Source organism: Xiphophorus couchianus, chromosome 20 (assembly GCF_001444195.1).
Source record: "Xiphophorus couchianus chromosome 20, X_couchianus-1.0, whole genome shotgun sequence".
Lineage (NCBI taxonomy): Eukaryota > Metazoa > Chordata > Actinopteri > Cyprinodontiformes > Poeciliidae > Xiphophorus > Xiphophorus couchianus.
Genome location: NC_040247.1, coordinates 14,285,961 through 14,304,712, shown reverse-complemented (window position 1 = coordinate 14,304,712; position 18,752 = coordinate 14,285,961). Strand labels below are relative to the sequence as shown.

Here is an 18,752-nt window from a genome sequence, read left to right as displayed (position 1 = left end):
GTGCAGTTGCTTCAAAAGAAAAAAGTCTCTGGTTCAAATTCCGAGCAGCGCTTTTCTGTTTTCAGTGTGAATGTAGTCCCTGTGCTTGAATGGGTTTTCTCTAAGGACTCCAATTTCCTGCCAGTCCAAAAACAAGTAAGTTAAAATAACCAAAGACACTGTGCTGCAAAAAGGGAGGACTGAGAAAGAGAGAAAGAGAAATAAGGAAGAAATTGATGTCGGATAAATGTAAAGACCACATTTGAAAGAGGAAAGAAAGGTGGTTAAAACACCCAAATTTATGGTAGTGTATCAAACAATGATTTTCTTTTTTTTTTGAGAAAAATAATGTTTCAAATGTTTTCAATTAGATTTTAGTTCGGGGCTGTTATAGACAGTAAGAACAAAATGTGTGGGGTGTTTGTGGGCACTGATAAAGAAAAAGAAGAGCTGAACAAACTGCTAAAAGCAAGAAAGTAGGAGAAACAGGTAAGAGACTATAAGGTTGTTTTTCATTTTGACAGCTTTATGAGTGTTTTAAAAATAATACATATTGCATATGTCTAAATGTCATGAAAGAAGATTTTGCAGAACATCAAGCTCTGTCATGTTTGACCCTCGACTTTTACGTCCTTTAGCTATGAATAGTGCATGTATATTGAGATCAAAGTGTCTTACTGTGTCAGGATAGTTTTATTTTTGCAGACATCATTGTCTATTTAAGTATCAATTCTCTGCCAGGGAATTAAACCTTCACTGTTCTATAAAAGTTCTCAAACAACCTGATGGTTATTGGTCAAATTCATTTCACATTTTTTGATATATAGGATGAACTTTCAGAACCCTTGTCTACATTTTAGTTAGTTCAGTACTGCAATGCAGCAGAAATGGGAGAATAAAAGAAAATAGAAAGAATATAAGCAGCTTTCTGTTAGGAAGACAGGGATGGCAGTGCAAGAGTTCAGAGTGAAACTCATGATATTAAATACAGAAAGGATTTCAAAAATCTTAACAAGAACTCAAACATGTAAATGTGTAACTTTCCCATCTAGTAAGCAACCATTCTACACAATTTAGCTACCCTTCTACATTTTCCAGCAGGAAGCTGCCTTCGTGACATTTTCAAGTATGTAAACTCAACAACCTTTTCTGACCTTTCTGAACGGACGTCACAGTTAGCTAAAAGTCGGCATGTTTAACAAACCCTGTGGACCTGCATCTCTGCTCTTCTTCGCATCCATCTCATGCATATAAATAACAAGACGACAAAATCTGACAGCAAGCATATAGTCCAAAGACGAACCCTTGAATCCCTCTCTTAGGCAACAGAAGACTTCATGCAGAGTTTAATCAAGGGCAGTTTCTAAAAACAATTCTACTGAGCAAAGAAAACCTTGCTCCACATTCAGCACAAGACCTCTGTGCTGGCCAGAAACATGAGTGGCCCCAAGCAAACAAATGCCCCATCATCTGCCTTTCACAAACTTTAGATCTCTGTGAATGTCAGCAATATTATTCTCCCTCTTTACTATCCATCTCCATCTGCAGGCCTGGCCACTATGCTAAAAAATAAAATCTCAAGATGCCAATGCTTCTGTGGTCTCACCCAAGACTAAAGAGCCAAGGCACAGAAGAAAAAACAGTGGGGCCAATCGATGGCCTGACAAGGCAAATATCAGGCCTGGCCACGGGGCAGCCATTCAAAGTGTAACAGACAGAAATCATTTTGCCATGACAAGCTAGGCAGGCTAAATGCTAATGAGCTTATTGAAAAGGTCTCCTCATTTGGGATATGTTGAGCTATCAACAGAATATTTATTCGCAGTAGAAAAAAAAATCTACAGAGAACTTTTCTAATTGATCAGTTTCTTTTAGTAATCCATAGCTTTAATATTTCCTCTAAATCTTGTCATCTAAAGCATTAAATCATTTCAATAACTGAATTTATTCAAAGCTTTTACCCAGATCAAATTTAAATATCTTTAAATATATTTTTTTTACAAGTAATCCCTTAAATTCTAAAATATATGATGTTGATTTTTCAAACCAATAGAGATGATGTAATTTCAGTGTCTTCCAAATTCAATGAATTTAGAAATCCTTAAAAGTTTAGATCATATTCTGTGGAATGGTTACAATCAGTATAGAGAACATAAAACAAATCTGAAGTGTCCCTTGTTTGAACATACACTGTTCAGTTTGCCTGGGAAATTGATAATGCCATCACAGCTGAGTTAAGCAAAATTCTTGTTGCAAATTGTTCAGACTGTTGTCAGCTTGTGAAATCCAATTTTTGAGAACAACTAGAACACAAAGACAAAGAAAAAAAGAAATTTAAATACAATTTTAATTGAATAGAAATAATGCAGTTTGATATAATTTCAAAACAGAATGCAAATGATTTGCTTTAGAGAGAATTTAGATTTCTATAGAATTGATATTTACACAGATATGTGGAATTCTCAATGTTAAGTAAAATTAATCTTTTTCAAATTAAACAGTGATGGCGAATAAATGGGCTTTTTATTCATGGTTTTCAGAGTTGAATTATGCAGAGATGAAATACATCTAGTGTTTAGATAGCAATGTTTGAGCCCAAACTATTATGCAATAGGAAATATATGAGGAAATCATAGCATGCATGAACATCTGAGCATAATCTCTTAATAAATTAAAGCTATTGAAAATGTTTTTAAACAACAATTTTGAAAGTTTATGTTCATTTGGTAGATATCAGACAGACATCGTCATGACCTCAGCAGCCTTGCTAAGTATATTAATATACATGTATATTAGAGCTGGGCAATGTCGCTTAATTTTTCATACCAGATCCTACTCTTGATTTTAATCTATTTTTTACTCTCTTAAGAGTAGAAAACTTTAAATAAAGTAAAAACAGTGAAATAAGCGAGTGTTTAAATACTTAAAGGGAAAAAAAAAGTGAAATGTAATAGAGCTTCATATTATATTGGGCTTTTTATTATAAACTGACCTTTCATACAGGCTAAGTGCCACTGGAGAAAAGCCAGGTCTAAACAGCTTCCAAGCAGATGGCAGAACCAGCCACAAACGGGTCACGCAAACATTTTCCTCCCCTCAGCAGCCGTACGGCGCCTGAGACTGCCTACGGCGATGCCACCTGTTATAGCACACTTCACTGTTTCACCATATTCACCGAGTCCTCTGCTCATCACAGTGACTCACTTTCTTAACATCCCTTTGGCAGCACTTAGACACATCATTCATAAAACACACCTACTGTTGTTTTTCTCCTTTCCCTCATTTGTTCATACCACATCTCCATCTCTTTATCTGCTATAAATGTCTTCCTAACATAAGCCTCCAAGCCTCCACAGGATGTTGCAGAAAAGAATGAGTAATGAAAAGTTTTCATGTGCCAAAACTCTCAACAGAAAAAAATAAAAAATAAAACTCTGAAAGACTTACTCATGCATGAGGGGGTCATGAGGTTCAATATTGATTATTTGCTTGCATTGGTAGAAGCAAGGATTGCTCAGGGTTTTAGTGATTCATTCTAGCAAATCGTTCCTTTTCTTTTATAAATAACCATAAAGAAGACAGAACATGAAGTTTCTCTATTTTAACATTTACAAAAGGAACTTATTATGGCATTTAAAATCCACCTTTCAAAGACTGATACAAGAAAACAATACTTGGAAAAATGCACTTTTTAAAACCTTCTGTTAACTGGCTGTTGTTAACTAAACCAAGCAGATTACTTCCTTCTTCTTGTTCTTTTGTACTGTCTTGTACAGTTAAAGTTTACAAACTGTTTTTTCTCTGAAGTACATAGAAAAAACCGCTGTGTGACGGAATGAGGTAAAAATGATTTTAAATTGTTAAGGTTTACAATTATGTGAAAAAACAGTGTATGTACACAAATTTACAAAAAAAATCATCATCTTCTTGCCCTTTTGTTACATTTATATTTATTTAAAATGTCTTCATTGAGAACAAAGTGAAACAGAAGTCAAATTCCTTCTTTGTTTACCAACCTTACAAATAAAGCCAACTAAAATTTTTCATGTTTTGTTACATTTAATTTTTTGTCTGTTTACAATAGGCAAATGTCAAGTTCTAATCAAAACATATTTCCTATATGTATATCCAGTTTATTACATTTCTTGTAATTTCACTATTTGGAGCAATACAGATAAATACATGCTGGAAGTATAACATTGGCCTGCAATATCCACTCCAGACCAGTTTAGTTGTATGCTGCAGACTGTTGTTATGGTGGAACACCCATCAATGTTCATGTGACATTGCAGAATTTTCCTATATACATCGTTCCTTATTATTCCTTATTACAACTTATTAGTGCAATATTTCAGTCCCTCTGATATCATCCTACCTTTACTAGACTCAAGAGTTACTACACTTGGAGTAGTAACTCCAAGTGTACTTGGAGTTACACTTGAAGTGTAACTCCAAGTACCTAAAGGTCATTGCTACATTTAGGAGATAAAATGCTTGTTTTGTAAAATATGTTTCCTGAACTATAGTTGTGGTTTTTGTTGTAAGCACAAAAAAAAAATTGCATTCTCTGAAATGTTGTTTCATGTTTTAATATATTTTTCAGTAAATTCAAACAATGGCTCATAATACTATTTATCTTATTTCTGGGGAAATTAAACAGACAAATTAAATGTGTTTTTTTTTTTATTTGAACAACATTGCCTTTCATACAAACCCTCATAAAATGATGAAAATTATTGTAAACATCTAAACTCTGCGTACCTTGATGTAGCGCTCAAGCTGTGGGTAGACTCTTCTCACTCTGAAGTACGTAGAAAAAAGCGCTGTGTGACGGAATGAGGTAGAAATCACGTGGGTCACTTGGGGGAAGGAGAAGACACTAAACCCTGATGACTTGCATTGTTTCAGAAGTTCCTCATCAACTTTGTTTTCTCCCTCACTCAGAATACAGCCAACCGCATAGCGGCAAAGTGGAGCACATATCTATAGAGAAAGAGATTAAAAATATTATTACTGTTGTAAATAGACATCAATTAGGAACACCTAAAGAAGCCAAGTCTAGCTGTAAAGAAGAGTGTGGTGAGGAGTACTTTTGTAATCATTGACTGAGTCTGTTTTTGGGCCAAAATGTATTTATTTTTTGACATCTTCATCACGTTCATGAATCTGGAATTAAAACAGCAGCAAACAGGTATGGTTTGTTTGGAAATGTTGCAAGTAGAAAACCTTTTGTCTATAAAAGAAACATGGCAGCATGACTTAGGTAGTCAACCAAGGTGGTGGAAGAGTGATGTTTTGGGTTTCGCAGCCACTGAACCATCTTGCAGTCATTCAACTGACCATGAACTCCTCGGTACAATATTCAAAACTCGCATGTAAGACCATCTGAGCTTGGCTGAAATATGGATGTCTTGGGACAAAGATACCGAAATCTAAAGCAATAATAACATTATGACTGAAAAATAAAAGAATGAAGGAGTTCAACTTGAAGTCCAGACTTCAACTCAATTCTGCTGCAGGACATTATGAAAGCTTTGCAGGAATAAATGCCTGTAAAGCCCACACTCAACTGACACAACATAATAAAGAGTGGTCCAAACATTCACCACTATGAAGGAAAATAACTTCTTCATGTCATTGCTGGGATAGATCAGTCTACAAGCTGTTTCATCATAAACTGTACTTAGTTTTTTACCCACAGGTTTTATACTAGTTACTACCTACTTCTGTAATGGTCCAATGTGACACCTGACATAAGTAAAGGTGAAAAATAACACAACTGTAATATATCCTTGATCATTTGAACAGATATAAAATAGAAACAATAAGTTTCAACAAAATCTCCAAAGAATCTGATTTTATAGACAAAAACTGTACAAACTTAATGTAAAGACAGATTTTAGGAAAAGAGTTTGAGACAAATTAGACAAAAAATATTAAAGAGATTTAGCTGCCATCCAGACTTCTAAACAGTAGAAATCTTATTTATTTGAGCACTATTTGAAGAAATTGGCAGAAAAGCAGTTCCTGCTCCTTTTCCTACTTTAAAAGAAAGTGGCGTGCATAAAAAAAGAAAAAGGGAAACACTCTAAATGAATACTTCAGGGACCAGCAAGCTTTTCCTCTGCTGCAATAAGAGAAGCAAAACTGGAAAGTTATTTAATAAATGTGGTGGAATTATGTAACTTGGTTCTATTGCACATTTTCTATCCCAACCAAACTATCTAAGAAATAACTTTGATTAACAGGAAAACTTGTTAATGGTAGCAAGTGCAGTAAACAATCTCTGTACACTTGACACTCACAGCAGTTCAGTCTTTGTTTTGCTCCTTGAGCTGCTCTTATTTTGACACCAGTTTGATGCCTTATGAGGTTTCTTCAATGGCTCGTTCTTCATATGGGCTTGTAGGAAGAAAAATGTTAAAATGTAACCCTAGGAATCATGTCGTCTTTGGTCTCAGTTGCGTAGAAGCAGAACAGCCATTGCTGAGGCAATAGGAAACAGAAAAAAACTGTTTAAAGTCTCTTTGCGAGCATACAAAGCTTTTCTTATGCACTCAGATTCTTTAGAGCTAAGGTTGTAAATGTTTTAAAATAACTTCTTGAAAGAACAAGTATAGAAGAGATTTCATCAGTCGCCCCAAAGACTGACAAGCATTTCCTGAGCAGCCCCTCGTCTCACTGCCATCCCCACAGCTTTCATCACGATGTGACATGAACATTGGTCCCTGAAGATGGGCAACCACATTTGTCAATCTGCAGCTTTTCCACTTGTCATCTCTCCTTATTCGCTCAATCTATCTCCCAGAATCTACAAACGCTGGCTTTAAGCACTGAAAAGGAATAGCAACTATTCCAGAATGATCTAGCCATTGCTTTCATCTGGTATTGTTAGATTTTTTTATGCATGTTCACTGATGTCACAAATTCCTCCATGAATAAATAAAACTTCATGTGTTATGTACAGTGCACCATTTAGAAATCCCCTTTTGTATATCGCCTTCCTTTACTGTTTGCAGCCTTTTCTATTTTTGTTCATAACAACTATGGTCCGGAAATGACATGCAATAACTTTCTTTATAAATATTTTACTGTTCTAAGAGGTGTCATCATGATGCTAATAGACAGTGCATCTGTACTGTAGTGCCAGTTCACACAGATTGCATTCTTGTAGTCTCAATATGGAGGGATGATTAACAGCTGTGTAAATGATCACCAATAATTGCACTATTTACTAACGCCTCAAAAAAGTGAACAAAGTGCATCATTTGTCAATGAAGGCACTTTTTACATTTCAAACGTGAGGCTATTGTCTATCTAAAGCAGGGTGCCCAAAGTCGGTCCTCGAGGGCCGGCATCCTGCATGTTTTAGTTCTCTCCCTGGTGGTAGTAACAACCTCCTCAGCATGACAAAGTTCTTGCGAGGCCTTCTAATGAGCCATCATTAGATCCAGGTGTGTTAAACGAGGGAGAGAACTAAAACATGCAGGATGGCGGTCCTCAAAGACAGACTTTAAGCACCACTGAAAAGAAACAGTTAACAGTCCTGTGATGCAACATACTGTAGCTGGTTGCTACAGGAAATTAGAGAAGGAGGTGGTTAAAACTCTAGTCTCTAAAAATTTTAAAGTTTTTGATCATAATTTTTTTTACCAATGTGGGCACCATTAAACATTAAAATGCACCTTGTTGTTGGTTTTTTTTTTTTTTACATTTTATCACATCGTAATTTATGTTCAATGTGTGATATCAACACAAATAATGCATAACTGTGAAGTAGATGGGAAAAAAGGTATAGGATTTAAACTAATTGTTTAAGTAAAAATTTAATTGTAGGAACTGGGTCCAGTGGGTATTATTTAGCTGTATGAGAGTAAAAAGTGTTGAATACATGTGCATAAGAGATCTTTGAGATTTTTATTAGAAGAAAACCAAAAAAATTTTGTTTTTTCTTTCATATTTAGAATATGCTAGTCTGGCTATTGCCATCCTATGAAATTCCACTTGATTCTCATCTCTCATCAGTGTTCCGTCTGGGATTTCTCCCATTGAACTTGATTGTTCAGTTGAATTTCAACTGTGCCAATCAGCGTACAAGAGGCGTTGAGAACAATGACATAAACTTTCTGCCTGTAGTTTGGAAATGGAAGAGGAGGAAGTGAACAAAGTCATTCAGTCTATGTTGACCACGCTTCCAAATATTCAATTAATATTAACAGCTATCTTTTTTGGCTTAGCACTACTCTCTTTGCAGAGGGGGATAACCGTTTACAGCACGGTAAGCTTCATAGCATCAAACTGACATTACATATGTCTCAGGAGTTACGGAGTGTGAATATTTTCGCTGGATATGTTACTTTAACATTAATACTTTAGAGATACCGTCTTTAATAAAATTATCCAATATAAGATTCCTTCATTGGTGTACACATAGTCAAAGAAAGCATTTATTGTGTAGAATATTTGTGCTTAATGTTCCTAGACTACTCTTGAACAAACTGTTTCCTCTAACACCTGGATTCAAACTTCGAGGCTTAAAGGTAGAGTTGAAGTACACACACTGGATCCCAGAAACCCCTTCTGGCTTTGAAGCTGTGAAGAGGCTGATTGGAGAAGCTTTAGTGAGTGGAGCCCCGAATGTGAAGCTGGGTGTTTGCAGGAGAGCTGTTCAAGCCCTGTATCCATGGTAACCATTTTAGAACCAAATCAAGTTCTCATCGAGGTATTTTGTTTTTCCAAAGGAAGTGATTAAGCAAGGTAAAAGTGAGAACTGAGCATAAGACACACACATATACGTATCCTCTTTCAGCTACACTTTTTACAAGAACTTCCTGCAGCAAAGATCAGCGGACAGCATCTGCCTGTTTAGGCACCAAATACCAGTGCTCCTGTGTGAGGGCACTCTCTCCGGGGTTGGCAGTGCGGCCACTGAATGGCATCCCGAGGCTCAGACGCTAATGAGCCGAGATCATTATGACAATTATTCCAACTTGGATCAAGACTTGGCTGTGACCGTGCAGAGGAAACAGGACCCACTGCTCTAATTGCAAGCTTGGGGATAGGGCGGAAAAAAGAGGAAGAGCATAACAAAGGCATTTTGAAGCAGAGCTGGGAAGAGCTCATCTCTAAACTCTGGTTGCATTCCATCAGGTTGGTATGGAATGTTTTGGCAGTGTCATCAATTTTGCACTAACAGTTAGCAATGAAAAAATGTTTTTCACACATTTGACAAACAATTTGCTGAGTGAATATAACCAAGGTTCTAGTTGACTCATGACTTTTTTATTTCACTGTGAATTGTTTTTTTATTTCCCTACTCTTAACAGAACAGGTCAACCTCAACCATAAATGGCCTTGGGCTTGATGATTTTCAGGGTTTCATTATGTTTCATTATGTTGACCATTACAACATGAATGATGTAAATTTGAAAGGTTCTTTTTGAATGAGTCACATTCCAATGTTGGTAATACCCCAAGTGATTCAAACATAGGAAGAAATTTCAACAATTTAGTCCATACATTATGTGTAGTAAAGTGCAATGACAGAAGCAATATGTATTAAATACATCTATTGAAATTTTTAAAATACTTTGTAGAAAAAGCCTTTTGTGGGAATTACAATTTCAGCAATGTCAATGTCTTCTTCTTGGAGAAACTAATCACATAAATCACTCAAGTATGATTTTGAGTCATTCTTTCTCACAAACTGTCTTTGGTTCATGTAGGTCTTTAGGGGCTTCTTCTATGCTCTCTGGTAGCCAATAATTTTCAAATATTTTCAATGATTTTCAAATGGATTCAAGTCATTCTTGCAGTTCTTACCATATTTCAGAAGCAATAAATACGAGTGTCCATGGCTACCATGCTAAATGTTCCTTTTGCATAACTTCTAATTTATTAAGAGTGGTAGATCTACAAATTAAAAGGCAACATTATATACATAAAACTAGAAACTGAGAATTAAAGGATTAAATTCAAGCTTAAATATGTTTGGTATTTCCTCATAAAACTGTCCAAGATAAAGACAGGCAAAGATGCATAATGTTGGAATTTTATTGCATTTTTAAACTCTTAAGATGATATTAACTGCAATTTAATGATTTCCTAATTGCTATGCAAATCTATTTTGCAATGGCAATTCTAATTGCTCCATTCAAAGTGTATCTGTAATAATATAATCTCCATTATTTGAGCCCATTACCATAAAATTACATATGATATCATTTCAGTATAGCTGGTGGCAACATAGAGCTATGGGTAGGACAATCACTTGCATATCATATTCAACATCAATTCAGGTGATAACAGAAGTTTCAATCTGAAAATATTTTGATCAAATTATTTTAAGATACTCTACTTTAGTAAATTCCTTATTACTTTGGTAGTCTGATAAAATAAAAGTATATTGGACTCCCTTTAAAACATGAGAAACAGCACCACAGTATTCTGAAGAACCAATAAAGCATAAAAACTTATAATTATTTTCTCCTAACCTACTAACTCAAACTTTGTGAAAAATAAGTTTACAAAAAGAGCAACATGTAAAGCAGGAGATCATCAGGAAGTCAAATCTTACGGGATTATTTTAACATTATGAACTCAATTTCTTAGTTAATCCAAGAAAATTAACTTGGATTTTAAAAAATAAAATAAAATAGGCATCTTATTTTACAAAGGTTAAAAGTATTCTAAGTTTGACATATAATCTTCTTGGAATTAAAATATTTAGCAATATTCTTTGGCCTCTTAACTGCTAGTTAATTTTATGAAATTGCTCCCATTTTTGACACAAGCTTCCTGCAGCATTATTCTAGTTTAGTTCCTTTAGAAAAATGAAGATATATATCCAAATTACCTGTCAGAATGTTACTGCAAAAACCCAGGTTAATAGGATTAGTATGCCATCTTGTTGTTAGGGTATATTTTCAGCAAAACGAACCAGAAAAGTTGCTTTACTCCTTGAAAAATACATGCAAAATTAAACAACAGTGGTAGCATATATGCCACATAACTTTAGCCACTTAGATGTATCCTGTGCATCTCACATCAGCCTTTTTTTTGTTTGTGCCCGACTCACTCCATGCTGTTACTGCTGAAAGAATCATCCAGTAATATAGTCTGCAACTTTTCGTCAAATAAAATACAGCATGATTTAAGAGTACATTTCTAATTTAGAAATTTTAGGCAACTTTTTGATGACAGCAAAATACATAAGGCACACTACAGCCAAACAATATGTACAATGATGATAAAACAAAAAAACAAAATCCCAGCCTTATAGCATGTTCCATTTTTGTTTTCTACTCAGATAATTTTGCACAAAAAAAGAAAACATAAAAGAATAAATAATCATAGACAATAATAAAGCTTTACCTGTGATGTTCCGATTGATATCCAAAATGAATTAAGAAATGCACATATAAACCATAAGTCATGAGTTACTTAACTAGATTCCCCGTTGATAAAAACCTCAGCATTATAAGCTTCAAACATATACACCATTTCAAATATGAAATATTTTCACATTAACAATTGCTATATTAAATCCACAACTTTATATCAAGTTTTGGCAAGTAAATTATGAATGAGAATTAATTAAGTCTTAAAAATATTTTTGTAAATATCTTTTTTCGGTTTATATATCAAATGTGAGAAGAAATAATAAAGAAACTATAGAATATCACAATATTTAAATCATTAAAGTTGAGGGATTATTTTTGTAAAGAATGGCATTATCGCCATCTAGTGGCCAAGTAGTGAACTAATTATGTCCTAATCTATGTCCTCCCCGTACACTTCATTGCACAATATTATCTGTATAAAAAATTATATTGTGCATTTATTCAGCATTTTTTGTTAAGAATTTGGAAAAATAATGTTTACCTTTTTAGGGTCTTCATAAAACACTCCAAGACATGGGAGTCCAAGTCCAATACAGCGAGCCTCCTTTAAAAGTTCCCCGCTGTCTTTATATGCGCCTTCTTTGAATTTATAGGTGAAAGTTAACTTATTAAAGGTAGGACAGCAGGTTTTCACAGTGATATCCGCTAAGAGTCCTGAATAAAATATACAACCTGCTAATGTTAAAATGAGGAGACCCAGTAGGACCGCACACAGACAGAAGCAGTCTGGCATGATAACTCCGAAGAGCAGGTACTGCTATTCAGCTACTGCCGAACTCTAAACTATTTGTTATTTCTTTCAAGAAGCTGCCATGTGTCACAAAGTGTTTGGTCGTTTTACAGAAAACAAATACGTCGTTTACACAACGTATATTTGTTCACAAAGACCAGAGAAAACACTGGATTACACATTGCACAGGACTTCCTGGAAAGTACCATTAATGCCGACAAAAAGGGGTGAAGGAGGTGACAGTTTCAAATCTTGAAAAGGAAACAACAGTCCATGCTGGGGGAGGGGATTATTTTGTTGGGTAGATTGTGAGCAGTTTCCTCAAATTTACACGGTTGAGGGATTCCTCTTTTCTCGATAACTTCCTGTTTGCGTTTACTGCGGTTAAAAAAAACAAACTATAATGGCTGCTGATTTACCTAACATTTGATTGTAAAATAACACGCCATTATTATTATTATTATATAGGCCTATGGCATTTTCAATTTTATGGGACCTTCTTATGAGAACAAATATCTAGAGTAAATAATTTTTAATATTAATAATAAACGTCAGACACTGATTTATCTACTGCTAATTGATCTTAAAAAGAGATATATTAAAAAGTAGATTGTAGAGTAATAGTGTGTCCAATTTGTACTTGGATTTTATGAGGTCCAAGTTGGAAAACAAAAAACAGTGTTCCCCAAAATGGGACTTTCAGCTTGGAAATTTGAAGGTACCCGAGGCACCCACAGTTCATTATTCAAATATGACAGCTACTGGTAAAAAGTATATATTCAAAGATATTTGATTGCATTTATACATATACATATATAATTGCTCTTTGGTCATTTAAAAAAAATAGTTTTGGTTGTTTCTTACCTGAAAATGTTGGGTATGAAATGCTCTGATCTGTTGCATCTTCATACTCATATGAGCTTGAGTAAAATCCCATTCTTAATCCACAGCGTGCCATATTTCTGTATGTCTTCAGCCCAATATGGCACCTTTATTCATAGGTGCCATATTGCTGTCTAAAAGAGAAATTCAAATGACTGACTTTTTTGACACAAACTGCACCAAAGTAGGTTGCACCAAAGTGTTCCCTAAGAAAATCAATAAAATATTGAAACCTGATGTAAGTCTGGACATCAGGTTTGACTCTAGTCAAACAAGTTTGAGAGATTTTACATGGCCTTCCACTTCCTGTCCAAGTTACTATTGCTTCCGTTTTATTGCAATACCACTAACAGTTGACTGTGGAATATAAGGTTGGAATGTCTCAAATGGACTTCTGGGAATGTGGTGTATGTCAATACTTTGAAAGCTAGTTCAAATGGAACTGGTACTTTGAGAAGAAAAAATATTGCATTTGTTTTGTAACGGTATTTATCTTTGTGGCATATTCTTTACATTTTTTTAAAACGCATTTTAATTCGTTTTCAATTAGGCATGTTGAAAAAACTTTTGTGTGTTAGTTTGGTATTTCCAGATCTGAAATCAAACTTCCAGGTGACATTAATAGCCTATTTGATTCAAGGTCCCCTGTGAAAAAACGTCTTCACATAGTGGCCCCGCCTCTCTTAAACCGTGGGGTGGAGTAAATTAAGACTTGTTGACAGGAGACAGGAAAGTTCACTACGCCCCTATCCAACTTTTAGGAAGTCGCAAAAAAAATGGCTGGGAATATTAAGAGGTTCTACGACCTGACAGCAAAGCTGTTGTCCGGTGAATCCTTCAGTTTATCCACACTGAAGGGGAAAGTTGTTCTCGTTGAGAATGTAGCGTCCCTCTGAGGAACAACAGTCAGGGACTACACGCAGATGAACGAGCTTCACTCTCGCTTCTCCGCCGAGGGACTCGTTATCCTGGGTGTGCCCTGCAATCAGTTTGGACATCAGGTAAGGTTTCCGTTTTTGTAAATGAATTTCAATCTTCATTCAAAAACCGTGCATTCAGAACGTTTTTTTAAGTATGTAAAGGCAATCAATTGCAAAAAAGAATCCATCCATTATTATATCCTCCGAGTTCTATGTATTATCTGAAGGTCTTGCCCACTATAAGTTGATTTTTTTTTTAGATCAGTGTATCCTAGAATTAAAATTACTTCCACAAGCTTTCAAATTTCACCTAATTATATTATGAGGCAACCTATGTATTGAATTGATTTTATTACTCTTAGTTTTTAATGCACACAGAACCGCTATTCAGTTTTCTCTATTACATTTCAATGCATCTATAATTATGTTAATGTTTATGCATAACAGGAGAACACAAGGAACGATGAAATCCTGAGATCCCTGAAGTACGTCCGTCCAGGGAATGGCTTTGAACCAAACTTTCAGCTTCTTGAAAAGGTGGATGTGAATGGAAGTGAAGCCCACCCCCTGTTTGTCTATCTGAAGGAGAAACTTCCGGTCCCCAGCGACAATGCTGTGTCTCTCATGAATGACCCAAAGTTCATCATCTGGAGCCCTGTGTGCAGGAGTGACATCTCCTGGAACTTTGAGAAGTTCCTGATTGGTGCTGACGGTGAGCCATACAAGCGCTACAGCAGAAATTTTCTCACCATTGATCTCGAGGGAGACATTAAAGAGTTGCTGAAGAGGATTAAGTAAAATGGGCTACGACACTCGACGGCTGCTTGTTGAAAATATCGGCTGCGACCCCTCCCTCTTAGAAAGTCTTATCAGCAGACACACCTATTTGGGGTGTTTTATGTAGTTTTCCCAGCTAACAGCTTAACCAAAACATATTTCAAACATTGTGATATTTTCAGTGTTATACTCTTGGTTCTTGAACCCATTTACTTAATGAAGAGACTCCTGGAAACCATTTTGTGTAGGAAGTTTCTGATGCAGATGTAAATGTCTGACTTTACCATTGTCTATACTACAATGTCTATTTGGGGAAAAGAGAAAATGTGCATGTTTTATGTGAGCATTTTTTTTTTATTTGAATAAAATGTAATTTATACAAAAAGACTGAATGCATTTCATATATAACTAATATATAATAGATAATTCATGAGCACAAAAAAAGTGATGTGTAAATTATTTACACCCTAGATAGAGAGGTAAGTTGAGTTCTGACATTGAAATCACATTAAAAACAAGTTGGGCAAAGGGCTGAAGAGCAACCGGAAGCAAACCAAGAGACATTTATCAACAAAGGAAAAATTATATAGTAAAGTAAGAATGAACTCTAAAAGTGATCAGACAAAATTAATGCAGTTGAAATACACACACACAAAAAAAACAAAAACAGAAGAAGGTCCTGCATTGAATTCTGACCTGCCTTCTGGACGGAGTACAAATTGTGTAATTGAATTTAGGGTGAGGCTCTATGTCCTAATTTCAGAAGGGCTACTACTAATTTGTACTTTCAGTTCTATATGACTTACTGTTCTGGACAAAATATAGAAATTCTTATGAGTTAATCTATAATTAGGTGCTTTCTGTACAACGGTAAACAAATTCAAGGACTGTTTCACAAAAGCATAATTCATGAATTCAGGTTCGAATAAATGTAGGAATAAATTTTATCTTCTTACACAAATGCTATACCGTGCTACAGAGGTCTAAGTAGATCCATTACTCACAAATGCATGGGCCAAAATTTCATATCTAGTATGAAAATGAGCAGTCACACATAGATGTCAGTGACTATAGTTACATTGAAATGACTAGAGTTCCTATATAGAGTTACAGTATTTTCATGTTAAATCAGCAATGAAAAACACTGAGGAAGTTATTAAAATTACTTTAGGTGCAGAGACCGTTCTGATAATCCAGGTCACAAGGCTGAAATCATCTCAAAACTAGTTTGTTGAACGTGACCATTTCTGGCATATTCATAAGGTCAAAAATGTATGAAGTGTTCCCAATATCTTCCTGAATGTTGAATTTGAGTAATGGTAGGTTGGATTGTGTTTTACACTTGATCCTGTTGGATGTACCTAATAAAGTGGCCGGCACGTTTATAAACAACAGAAGGAATGTGGTTATAGTCATACTAGAAAATCCTTGCTCTGAGGTTTTTGTTCAAATGGAAAAGCGTAAATTAAGAATTAAGGCCAGCGTCGGCCAAAAAAATATCCACATTTAAATAAGTAATGTCATTTCCTTACTTCCTTTCGTGAAAACTAATAAAATACGAGATAAGCGTGATGAATTCTGACTTAATCCCTTGTTTGGGTTCTGTGAAACATCCCCATTGATTTGAACTCTTCTCGCTGTTCTGTGCAGACATTAGTAGTAAGGGACAGCCGTCTGATCGATGCTTCCTGCTTGAAGGATACGCGGAGCTGCTGCCTCTCATCATCCAACATGGCTGGCCAGGAAGATCCCGTACAGAGAGAGATTCATCAAGATTGGGCAAATCGGGAGTACATAGAAGTGATTACAAGCAGCATTAAGAAAATTGCTGACTTCCTCAACTCGTTTGGTAAGATTTCAGCGAACGAAGTCTTGAATGTGATCATCCTACAGTATAAACTTTGATTGAAAAGATCAGGTTGGCTAGTTGAGCTAGCTATGTAGCTCCTGCTAGCAATGATGATGTTTTTAATGGCCACTCCCAGCTAGCTGTTAGCGTCCAGCTTCCTTTTTTCTTAGGACATTTAAAGCATATTTAGTAGATAAAATATTATCTACATAAGGTTATTAGTAAATTTAATTTTAAAATTCCGCAAGTACGGTAGTGTAACAGCGTAATATTTTCTAAACAGGTTCTACAGGTTTAGTCGGCCGTGTTTACTGAGCGAACAGCTGATGTGCTAGAGCTGTATCTACATTTCATTAACGGGTCGTATTATTCTAGAAATCGTGTTACGTGCACAACTTAGTCCAGATAAATACATCATCAATAATAGATGTGATGCTACTATTAACAAAACAAGTACAACAACTTAAGTCTAGAGGTCCTGTCCTACATTTTGCATTGTGGTTAGAGATGTAAAGTTGGATATAGCAATGAAACTTGAAGACAAACTGAGGAGTGTAATCCATCCAATAATTCATCTTTCTGGGAGCATGAACACCTCTAAAACATATGGGAGAGCAGCTCTTGGGGATTATGCTTTGTAAATGAACAGGATTGTGATAAAATTAACATTGATTGACAAATATCTGCATCTTAAGCATACTAATAACCTTAACGTCGTATTTCATTAAAAATCCTCACAGACATGTCTTGTCGGTCTCGTCTGGCCACCCTCAACGAAAAGTTAACAGCTTTGGAGAGAAGGATTGAATATATAGAGGCCAGAGTAAGTATAGGAATCAAATGGACTTCGTGCTTGGCTGACTCCAAGGGAGCTAACCATTAAACTAAACTGTATCTTAATACAGGTGACCAAAGGAGAGACCCTGACCTAGATCTCATCATGGGAATTCATGGGAAAACATCTTCAAACTACTTCCCCACCCTCCACCCTAAAGCGTTTTGGACTAAATGTGCTGGACTCCACCATCCTTATTGGGGGATCATGTGGACCATTTTTTTATATTATATGGCTGAAAGTTTGTGTTGTTTTTCTCTCATGACACATTTGTATACAATATATGGGTCTGTTTGACACAAACATCATTATTTGTTAAAAAAAATTAAGCTCAATTAAGTATTGGTTTCAACAGATCTTGGGGCTTAGTGATGTTTTTCGCTGTAAGCATTATGTGTACAGTGTCATTACCAAATCAGAAATTAATCGAAAAAAAGGGGAACATTCTTGTGTGCCAAGTTGAACAAATAATTGTGTAGTCACCTTAATTGAAAACTTGCCTGTACATTAACTGTTTAGTGTTGATGAAACTTTAAAGACTGTAATAAATTATGAACAGTTGTCATGTTTCATCTCTGTTTAGCCATATACAGCTTAAATATATGTGAAATTCATCAAGAAGACTTTTGGAGAACTCAAATGGATAAAACAGTCTGAAGTGGGCATCATCTACAACTCTTAAAGATACACAATTGAACAACGTATACAGTTATATTCGACAAATGATTTGCATCATTCATTTATATGACTAGTGCTCTAATGCTGCAGTACAGTACAGTGCAGACAGCTACCACATACAGAGTTAAAATCCATAGTTGCATCCATTGCTTGCATTCAACTTGAACTTCACAGGATGGTTGCTGATTCTGAAGTCAACATTTATTAGTCGGTTTCCTGTTTAGCACACAGCTAACAGCTGTAGACCATCTTTGATGCACTCTAGTTTGAAAAATTAAAATGCATACAATGGTGAAAGGTTTTTTGTTTTGTACTTTACATTTAAGAAAACACTGTGTGAAAACTGTATTCATTTATTTGAAAAAAAAGCCCCTCCTCCTTATATTGTTAAAAAACATCATCATATCTTTATTCCAGACACATAAGAAGGTGGTGAAGTAAACATGGTATTCAATTTGTGAAAAACAAATTAATCAAATGCTTTTTGTTATCTGGTATTAAAGTACATTGACTCATGAAAATTTCTCTGTATAACAAGTCAGTACTGGATAGAGTTAATCTACAGCAATGGGAAATAAGGAAATAGAGAAAGATTTATTCTACACAAACAGATTCTGTACAAGAACCTTGTGCTTAGGAAATCTTTTATTTTGTTAGTGAAAACTAAAAAAAAGGTCTAATTTTAACACTTCATGTCTTG

The 18,752-nt window shown here is 35.3% G+C and overlaps 3 protein-coding genes across 3 annotated transcripts in view; 2 read left to right on the top strand and 1 right to left on the bottom strand.

The window, feature by feature from the left end:
• The window catches only part of tex264b (testis expressed 264, ER-phagy receptor b), a 35,825-nt gene extending 23,494 nt beyond the window's left edge, over positions 1-12,331 (bottom strand). Inside the window, exons 1-2 of the mRNA XM_028003751.1 lie at positions 11,863-12,331; positions 4,741-4,962 (exon numbers count right to left, since the gene is read on the bottom strand). Of these exons, the coding sequence (XP_027859552.1) occupies positions 4,741-4,962; positions 11,863-12,114 (474 nt within the window). The 5' untranslated portion in view covers positions 12,115-12,331. The remainder of the gene's footprint in view (positions 1-4,740; positions 4,963-11,862) is intronic.
• A 1,380-nt stretch (positions 12,332-13,711) lies between these two features.
• On the top strand, positions 13,712-15,075 carry gpx1a (glutathione peroxidase 1a). Its single transcript, XM_028003752.1, has 2 exons — positions 13,712-13,994; positions 14,361-15,075. Exons 1-2 carry the CDS (start codon positions 13,770-13,772, stop codon positions 14,709-14,711), a joined length of 576 nt encoding a protein of 191 aa, XP_027859553.1. The 5' UTR covers positions 13,712-13,769; the 3' UTR covers positions 14,712-15,075.
• Positions 15,076-16,343: 1,268 nt separating this feature from the next.
• brk1 (BRICK1 subunit of SCAR/WAVE actin nucleating complex) lies at positions 16,344-17,935 on the top strand. Its single transcript, XM_028004012.1, has 3 exons — positions 16,344-16,539; positions 17,280-17,362; positions 17,445-17,935. The coding sequence occupies exons 1-3, from the start codon at positions 16,422-16,424 to the stop codon at positions 17,469-17,471; spliced, it is 228 nt and encodes a 75-aa protein (XP_027859813.1). The 5' UTR covers positions 16,344-16,421; the 3' UTR covers positions 17,472-17,935.
• The last annotated feature ends 817 nt before the right edge of the window (positions 17,936-18,752 follow it).